This window comes from Homarus americanus, unplaced genomic scaffold (assembly GCF_018991925.1).
Source record: "Homarus americanus isolate GMGI-L3 unplaced genomic scaffold, GMGI_Hamer_2.0 scaffold40565, whole genome shotgun sequence".
NCBI classification, from domain to species: domain Eukaryota; kingdom Metazoa; phylum Arthropoda; class Malacostraca; order Decapoda; family Nephropidae; genus Homarus; species Homarus americanus.
Genome location: NW_024735503.1, coordinates 4706770 through 4717233, shown reverse-complemented (window position 1 = coordinate 4717233; position 10464 = coordinate 4706770). Strand labels below are relative to the sequence as shown.

Below are 10464 nucleotides of genomic sequence, written 5' to 3'. Positions count from 1 at the left end.
TTATTTTCTTTATATACTTCCATGCTAGTAGAGTTGAAAGTTTTGCAATTTTCAAAAAGTCATTAGCTACTAATAGAAAGATCACTGGCATGAAATTTTTACTCAAATAATGGATCCTGTACAGGTTTGTTTTCAATGAATGATTTTCTCATGTTCCTGTTCATTTTGTTGAATTTATAAATTAAAAACAAAATATATAGGCTCTTTTTTTTTAATTTCTACAAACCTATTCTAATTTTGTTGCAAAATGGTTAGACAGTTGCTGATATATCCTGATGTTTAGTAATCAGTACTTATGGTTTATTGCAACCCCTTGGCTAGATGATAGTTTACTGAAGGATTACTCTACCATTTGCCAGTACAGTAAACCCGTCTTGTACATGCTGGTAAGTTCGTGATAATGTCCTTACTACATCCACTGACATTGTCCTGACTCCATTACTGGTAATTTTCTCACCAGTATATTCATGTGATTTATTATTCTTACACCTCCCATCTTTTTAGAGTAAACCAAAGGGAACAAAAGCCTTAAGTAGTTCAAGGGAATATGCACTAATACAGTGGTCCCTCGATTAATGAACACAATTGGTTCCACAGAGTCGGTTGTTAACCGAAAATTTCGTTAACTGAATCTATTATTTCAGTGGGATAGCGGGTAATTGGTTCCAATTCAGAGAAAGCACATACAAAGTACAGTCAACCCTCACTTTACGCGGTTAATGTAACCCGCAGGGTCCCGCGGAAAGTGAGGAACGCGTAAAGTGAATAACATAACATATGGGATTAATTGAAATAGAGTCCGGGCCGACCCCCCAAACTCCACTTTTTGACGACACACAACTATGTTGTAGTAAAAATTTTATCTTAACTTTATGATGGTATGAAAAAACAAGTAATATAGAAGAGGTTAGGTTAGGAAAAATAAAGGTTATAAAGGTTAGGTTAGGAAAACTAAAAGTTAGGTGGAACACTTACGTTAGTAGAAGAGATGGGTCGGCGTACGGGGATGGAGGCTGGTTCCGAGGCAGAGGGCAGGCTACTGGCCCTCAGGTGAATCACCATTACTAGGTGCATCACCATCACTGTCACTTACAGTTGTCAGGGCTTCCCTGACAAATCCCTCAAAGTCATCTTCACTGTCACTATCACTGGCTTGGGCTGGCTGTGGTGGGTTGCGGGCGAAGAAATCTGTTATGCTTTGCTGACGGCTGGTGTTGATGTTGTCGTGATACACCTTGATGTAGGGCTCCATAGTCTGCAACAGCTGGGTAGTGAAGATTTCATACCTGTTTGCGTCAGGGTCGTCGGAAAGGAGGAGCTTGGCTTTCTCGATACACTCGATGGCACCCCTAACATTACTATGGGATAAGTGTTGTTCTTCTTGGGATGACGCACCACCTGCCTCTTCACTGACGTCGTCATCATCATGTACCATCTCCTCGGTAGTCACATCAGGTTCCATTATCACCTCCATGATGTCGTCGTTGGTGGTCTTGGAGAAGCCTGGAACTGTAACACTCTGCGCAGCTTCTCTGGCAAGGTCCACTGCTACTGCAACAGTCTGAACCTCACCAGTCACAGATTGACTCCTCCTCTCACCTGGTATTCCATGCAACACATGTCTCCATGCGTGACGAATTGTAGCAATAGACAGCTGATCCCATGACTCCACCAAGAAGTCCACAGCTTTCTTGATGTTAAATACTCTCCAGAATTGTTTGAACAGTATTTTTTGCTGTGCCAACTGTTGATCCTCATCTTCTTCGCTCTTGCTATCGGTGGTGGTGTCACTCAGGTTGCGCAACTCTTCCCTGGTGTTGGTGTAGTCGTTCAGGAGTTTGAATTTTTTCGTAGAGAATGCAGCTTTTACATTACAGATTAACTCTTGGTCCATGGGCTGTAATATAGACGTAGTGTTGGGAGGAAGGAAGACCACTTTTACGTTGGGGTGACGATCTAACAGTAGGGGCGAGTGTCCTGGTGCGTTGTCCAGCAGCAACAAAATCTTGAATGGCACATTCTGTCGCTCACAGAATTTCTTTACATCGGGAACAAAACAGTCATCAAACCAGGAGAGGGACAGTGTAGAGAACATCCACGCCTTACGTGCGGTCAGCCAGTGGACATTTAGCTTGGTCATGTCCATGGTTTTGTAGGCGTGCGGCTTGCGTGCTGTGTGGATCACCGATAACTTGAGCTTACAGGTACCAGGAGGCATTGGTGGTAAACAGGACGGTGATGCGTTCCTTCTGCATCTTCCGGCCCCGAATCTTGCTGGTATTCTTTACAACGAAGGACTTGGAAGGTAGCTTTTTCCAGAAAAGACCAGATTCGTCCATGTTAAACACCTGGTCGTCACTGTACTGTCCTTCCTCCATAATCTCACGTAAAAATGGAGGAAATTCCCTAGCCGCAGCACGGTCAGCACTCGCTTCTTCACCACCAATGTTTATATTGGTGATCTTGTTCCGGATCTTAAACCTCTGTAACCACCCAGAGGAAGCATTAAAGGGTTTGGGCTCTGTAATTCCCATCTTTCGTGCCACTGCAATGTACAGTTCACGTGCGTACTCCTTAACAGAGCGCGTGTCGACCGCCATGTTCCGTCGCGCCTGACGCACCAAGTACCTCACAAGTAATTTTTCTGTCTTGAGAAGCACCTGGTTGTGAAAATACTTGATCATAGAAGCACCTGTAGACTTTGTGATCTTCATGTGCTCCTTTATCTTGGCTGCATCCTTCTTTATTGTTCGAATTGTAGATTCATTCACACCATGCTGGCGCGCCAAATCAACCTGCCTTGTTCCTTTCTCCAACTCTTGGATGATGGTATACTTCACCTCGTAGCTTAAGGAACGTCGTGGCTTCTTTGGCTTAGTGCCGCTGGGTCCAGTAAGGAAAGGTTTCTCTCTGGGGGTGGTGGTCCGGCGGAAGCCATTTTAGAGAACAATGGATGCACGTTTACACGGTCTGGCGTGGAGGGATGAAACTGGCGCGGCAAGGTCAAGGATTGTCTTTCCTCCCTCCCTCCCTCTCCCGGGTGGACACGTCATAATACTTTAAGCCAATTACAGCTAGCAGCAGAGGGGGGAAGGGATGCATGGCCAATCACAGTCCGATACGTCATATGACGTCAGTGATAGCGCAACAAAGACACACACTGCGCAACTTTACCGCGCGGCTTGCCCAGGCGGAGGGAGGAGGGAGGGAGGGAGGAGGAGGGAGAGGCGAGAGCACAGGCAGGCAGGTGGGTGGGGCGAATCTAAAAATAGCGTCACGCCGGACACTCTACGCGTAATGGGGTTCACGCACCGCGTAATGTGAGCACGTTAGGTTCTGGCAGGGCACCGCGTTAACGTGGAAACGTGGAATGTGGGACCGCGTAAAGCGAGGGTTGACTGTACTGTATACTAGTTATAGAATTAACAAAACATTTAATATAAACTAAATACAGTACTGTACTGTACTGTACAGTACACTGTACAATAATAAATAAAAACATTAGAATACTGTATTTTAACTTACTTTGAGGTGTGTCTGTTGTATTTCCGGCAGCTTTGTTTACATATCAAACAGCTGATTGTAGAGGCAGTCGGTGATGACATGCCATATTCTTTAGAGTGCATTGGTTCTAATGCCTTAATCATGTTTCATAATAATTTCTGTACTGTATATTATCAATATGTTAACTAAATTTCAGAATGACCAATAATATTGATGTAAAAATGCAAAAATATTCAAGAGACCAACAAACTCGATGTTCACTCCACTGTAAACAAAGTTAAACTGAGAAGCGTTGGTGGGTGATTCAATCAGCTGAAGGGCACACAAAAACTGTTCCCTGTACTGTATATATTATCAATATGCTAACAAAATTTCAGAATGATCAATAATTTTAATATAAAAAATGCAAAAATATTCAAGAACACAATTTTCTTGATATGTACTCCACTGGAAACGAATGTAAACATAGAACCAATGACTGTATTGGTGGACTAGCCAATCAGCTGATGCGCACAACAAAGCATGTTTCTGGTACAGCTGTCGTTAATGGAACTGAAAATCCTTATGGGAGCTAATTCGTTAACCGAAATTTCGTGAATTGAACCGTTCGTTAGGAGGGATACCACTGTACTGTATTTTGATCAATATACACCACCTCCAATTCTAAGCTGTAGGGTGAGTTACTGCTAACTCTGTGCATTGGAGGGAAGGTTAATTATTAATAAGGTGGTACACAAGTGTTAAACTAGTTAATTTCTCTAGTTTTTACCAAAAGTTAAGCTTAAACATCAGCAAATTAATTCCTCGCTTTTTATAATTTTGCCACTTATTCTCTTTCCAGCCATTCAGGAGGTTGGTTTGTCCAGTGCTAGTACAGGAGGCCTGCTATGTTTGGTAGGGTCACACCATTCTCACTTCTGTCCTGGCCTGGAGATTGAACCAGAGACATAATGTTGTAATGGAAACTTACCGTAATACAGTATAAACAATTTATTTTTATATTAAATAATTTTAATAACTTCTAAAACATTACAGATATAAGACTGGCACAATTACACCGTCAGAGCAAAATGGGAGGAGTAGCAAGACTGACAAAGGAAGCTTAAGAATGTTAAGGCATCAAGAGTGGATGGATTTGCCAGTGAAATATTGAGGATGGGAAGTGGAATATAGTGCAGAATATGAAGTAGAGAGAATTTTGATGAAGGACCAGTGCCTGAAGGGTGAAGTTGGTTCAGGTGAAGCTACAGGTATAGATAAGATCTGGAGTCTTATTGAGGAAAAGAACCATAGAGGAACACATCTTTTACAGCAGTAAGAGTGAATGAAGGAAGGGAAAATGTATGGATGTTTGGTTACAACAGCCTGTATTAAGCAAGAAAAGGCTTGGGGGTAAAAGAAAGGAATATCATTCCATTTTGTACATTATGTTGTTTAAGAAGGCAGATTTCCCACTAAATGAAAAAAAAAGCAAAAATTTCAAATTGTCCCCAAAGATTAAAATTTTTATGTGAAGAAATTTAATCTTTCAACTTTGTGATATCTCAACATCTGTTAAATCAAGAAGAATATCTAGGAGTTGGGTTACATTATCAATCATAAAATCTGGTTGGATGTCATCAGGAGCAACTTTGTTTCTGGCATTAACCCACACAGTTGCTCCTATCCCAGCATTCACTCCTCCTTTGATATCGGTTTCAATTTTGTCTCCAACCATGATACACTCATTTGGATTCACCTGTATAAAGAGAAAAAATATTATTAAGGGTGAAGATTAAAATTTATAAGACTAACTTAACTCCCACCCTCACCCTCTCTTTTACAGGTACAGGTAAACCTTGATAAATGATGGGGTGGGGCTCCTGAAAAACTCATCGCTAAATGAAATATCGTAGAGAGGGAGAATTATAACATGGGATACGTTCCCAAACACACATGCATCACCGACAAAATAATTCCTATACTTATAATATCAATAGAAAACAATTAAACAACACTGACCACATCATGAGGAATAAGCCTGGTCATCATCACATGTCCCCTTCAAGGCTAAGGGGGCTCACGTAGGAGGAGTGGAGACATCAGTACGACTCCCACACAGCCTCTGGGGAGTTTCATACTGCTTTACAATGTCAAGCTTCACCTCAGAGACACAGATGTCTTGGATGCCTTGGCCTTCCCAGACATTTTCAAAGTTACACTGCTCACTTCAGTCACAAAAACAGAGCAGAAGCACTTGTCACGAAAACAGAGCGAACGATGATAACATAAAAACAATGATACCAGCCAACACTGCTTGCATAATTTTCACAACAACAGAGGCGAAGCACTTTACATCACAAAAACACAGAAAATATCACTTGACAGTCACCATAACACAGTTCAATATAAATGTATATACAGCCAAAGATGCTGAACGATAATTGTGGAGCTACGTGATAACGGGGAGATGCGATTGGCAAAGTTCCAAACGCAGGACTGTAGTGTGCAGGTTGGCCGTGTGGCGGCGCGTGGGTAGATATTACAACGGCTGACAACTGCAGTTCGAGATGCGTGGTGCATCGGGTTAAATATGTTTCCTTATAAAATGTCACTGACTTGACATAGAAAAATATAATTTGCATTGCTGGAACCTTTGCAACATAGTGATTAATTTCAGTAGATACAACCCAGTTTGCACTAGCGATAAAAAAAACAATAAATCCACCCAATGGATATCGATGGATATTCAATGGATATCGTTAAAGCTAATTTTTTTAATCGTATATCGTGAGATTGTCTTAATCATGACCATCATTGAAGCGGAATATTGCTAAATGAGACATCATTTATTGAGGTTTACCTACACAGTACTTGAACAGGCAATGTTCGGTGGATTTGCCATTCTGTTTACCACCAGCAAGGCAGTGGTGCCCACCATTTGTGTGTGGATGTCAGACACACTAGAATAGCTCGTTATACAGTAGTAGTTCTTTCTTTACTCACACAGTCAAAATGTAGAATGCCTTGCCTTCTTCTCTGTTTCCATCCCATTACAATCTGTCTCACTTCAAAAAGCTGGTTTTCCTGCATCTTAGTGGTGAAGATTAATATTCTCTTTTTCACTTCAAATTTTGATTTATTTTCCCCCCACTCCCCAGGCCCCCTTTTCGGTCGATGACCTGTGCCCGGGTGGACATGTGTATGTGTGTGTGTGTGTGTGGGGAGGCAGTGGGCTATAACTGTTACCAGCCGGCCTAGCCCAGCCACTCCCTCCAATGTGAAATCATGGCATAAATGCAGCACAGCGAGGCAGTCAGCCACATATTTCTGAGTCAATTGGGTGACTGCCCAGCTAAATTGTGTTGCATCACCCAGAGGATACTTTGTGTGTAAGGAGCTAATCTTTGTACTACATAACATATGTGCTATTGTATTTTCTGATATAATCTGTATCAATTTTACTATTTATTACAGCATTTTTTTTCAATTTTTGAAATATACATCAAATTTGTTTGAATGAGGCTCCTCTTGTGCTCACTAAATCATTTAACTCCGAGCCACACCATTTGTATAGAAGTTTAGTGTTTATAAATCAAAAGTTTACCTTCGAAACAGTTTATAAGAAACTCGTTTATTATCATCATTAGAGAGTACAGTACTGTATTAAACATTTACTACCCTGCCGTTTGAACCTGTTGTTCGCTGTCTCTGTGCTTTGCTGTTATCCTTCGTTTAGCAATAATTTCACGAAACGTTGTTTTTCAGGAACACAACTCCATCATTAAATGAGGGACACCAATATCTTAAGACATCCTATATCGAAATGACTTTTTATACAGGGGGTCCCCCAACTTACACCCGCCTGCCGATTCAAATGGGGTTAAGTTTGAAATTTACAGTATTTTATTTACCTGAGGACTTAATTTTTACTTTCATTTACTGTATTTTGTCATTCTATTTCTTCTTTTGTCTTAAATTAAGTGACTTTAGATATATATATAAGGACTTAGGCTATGATATAGTGAGATTTTAAACATTGTTCTGTAAGTACAGTATGCACATAACGTGTTCCGACTTAAGAACGCCCTCAGGAACGGAACCAGTTCATAACTCAGGGACCCCCTGTACATGATTTAGAATTAGGGTATGAACTTACCTGTAGTTCACGGAAGGCCATGTCATAAATATCTTTACTGGGCTTCTCCACATCCAAGTCTCCACTCACAATAATTGAATCAAAGTACTTCTGGCAGTCAGTGTGGTTGATCTTCTCCCACTGGGCTACAGATGGTCCTGAAACACCAAAACTACCATCAGTGAATTAATGATAATCTTTCTCTAAAGACAAAACACTATTGGAACAGATACTTGTTACGTATATTAGTCAGTGCTCATTAAGTAGAGATGGTAGGTACTGAAGTAATGATACTTTGTTACGCTAATAGTGTAAATTTTAGGGGATTTACTTTTACAAATGCAAAAAAATTCAGATAATTTTGAGTCAATCAACAAGCACTGAATTAATGGGACACAACCCTAAGTAGCTTTCTAAAGGTCCATTGTTCCAAAGGGAAATCAAATCAGTGTGGTGAGGAGGGAAAGATCAGATACAGTATACAGTAAGATTTCATATTTTGAGCGATTTCATTTCGTGTTTTTGAATTTTGCGAGCACTACCTAATGTAACCAAGTCATATATTTTGCGTAAAATATCGTGAGTTTCGCGAGATCCAGCCAGCTGAATGCTGGCCACCGTCTTGAATGATGTCACAGCCCTCATACCAGTTACAGTCATTTCTGCTACAACGCGTGTTTTGTCAACACGAATTGGTTGTAATGCGATTGATGAATAGGTTAACACCGTTTGTAAAACGCGAACTTTTGCATACGAATGTTGACTATAGCGTGATTCCATCCTCAATGTTTTGATTCCATCATCAACGTTTTAAGCGTGGCGCGGGGTTATGCAATGTTTGCAGTTCACGTTCGGCATCACATGTTCAATTGGTTCGTGTCTTTTGATTGTGAAGTATTTTTTGGGAGGTACAGGGAAACCCTGTTATTCATAGCCTCGGTATTCGTAACCCCGTTTATTCGCAAATTCTTACGAGCAAAAAGAACCGCATGCCTCAACCGTAGCGTAGGACAGCGTGTGTACGTATTCCTCCGCTATACGCTCCCACTTGCCTCAGTCTCACATGTGCTGGCGTGTGTTTTGTGCGATCTCGCAATGCCTAAGTGACCAGCTACTAAAACTCCCAGCAATGTTGCTAAGAGATCACGTGTGGCAGTTACCTTTGGACGTGAGGAGAGTGAGGTGGCTGAGGACCCCAGCCTCCTCTCACTCCAGTAAACCTTCACCCTCTTCCGTAATGTCAACTTCAGCAAGCAAGCAACACAGCACATCAGAGGTAAATTAACAGTCTACGTTTAAAACTTACCTCACACACCTACACACATAAACATTCAAATACTCACACATTCAAACATGTAAAGTATACTGTACCTGTAAACATATATGCCTAATAAAGTAAATTGTGTGTTATTGATGTTTAGTTGATATTATGCCCTTGTTTCTTTATCTATTTTATGTCCTTAATGTATTGAGGAAAACAAGTGTCAAAATCTGACGGCCGTGACCACCACGATACCCGTATCCCCCCTATTTACATTATTTCTTATGGGAGAAATTGCTCCGCTATTCGCAGTTTCGATATTCGCAACGAGTTTCATGCCCATAACCTTTGCAATAAGTAAGGCAGCCCTGTATAGCTAGACCCCGACTTACGACTGCTACGACTTACGACCGTCGGGACTTACGACCGCCGCAGATTTTTTATTAATTTTTTTTTCTTTCAAATAACGCACGCATTTTCTATACCGAAACGTTTCCAGTTAATGTAGTCTCCATGTATAATTAGGAAATTATGGGGGCCCCATGTGCATTCAGCTGACTACATTAAAGGTAAGTGCTCAGTCACACTGTATCCATTCCTTATTATTTATTACTTTCACTGTGCTGTATCCATTCCTCATTATTCATTACTTTTACTGTACTGTATTTCATTGTAGATTTTTTATTAAAAAAAAAAAAAAAAAAAAAATTATCTATGTCGGACTTACGACCTGGATTTGGGTCCCTAACCCCATCGTAAGTCGGGGTCAAGCTGTACTCTGTAAATTTTGTTCTTTTTTTGCAAATTTAGCTGTTACACAGAAATACTGTGTGAAAAGAATAAGTAAAAAGACTGTTTCGCAGTGAAGGCTAATAACGATTTACACCAGCGCTCACTGTTTACACCATGTGATCAGCTGAATCGCGCGGTTCCTGTCGATTACCCCGTGATTTTCGCTGTTTTCTTCAATTTTGCTGTGTTAGCGATGAATATGGAAAGACAAGGTAAGAAGAATATTTCTAAGAAGCGTTCTGGTGATCGAATTGCCAATGGTGAACATAAGAGGTTTACAAGAACGCAACTACAGTATCGTGTTGTAGCCCGTGCCATCCTAGCGACCGCCCGGGCTGCTATTGTGCTTTTTTGGGTGGTGCTACTACCTGTCGAGTCAAGATAATGGCCTCTTCCTCTACTGGGGGTCCTACTGGTGCTGGTGGGGGTGGGACAGAGCCACATAAGTGGCCAAATAAGGGAAAGGAGAAGCGAGATTATCATAAGCAGCGTGTGATTAAGTTACTTGAGGAAGACCTAAAAACTAGTTTCCGGAAAGCACAATCAGGTCAATAAAGGCAGAATTTGTAACATTTGGAGGTTATAAATGGGAAAATCAGAGGCTGCTGTAGAGTGACTAGTCTATATTGCTATTTTTCCCATTAGTTTATGTATTTGCATTTGGTGAATTTGAACTTGGCGCAATTTTTCCAGTCTATATTACTCGCGAAATACAAGATCTTACTGTACAGAAATTACAACAAATCACCATGAAAAGCAACCTAAAATTGTTAACACTGAATGATATACA

The 10464-nt window shown here is 40.9% G+C and overlaps 1 protein-coding gene across 1 annotated transcript in view; it reads right to left on the bottom strand.

Moving 5' to 3' along the window:
• Positions 1–4479: 4479 nt before the first annotated feature.
• Positions 4480–10464, bottom strand: part of LOC121871154 (neurochondrin homolog) — a 36398-nt gene continuing 30413 nt past the window's right edge. Inside the window, exons 5-6 of the mRNA XM_042373297.1 lie at positions 7643–7779; positions 4480–5242 (exon numbers count right to left, since the gene is read on the bottom strand). Of these exons, the coding sequence (XP_042229231.1) occupies positions 5033–5242; positions 7643–7779 (347 nt within the window). The 3' untranslated portion in view covers positions 4480–5032. The remainder of the gene's footprint in view (positions 5243–7642; positions 7780–10464) is intronic.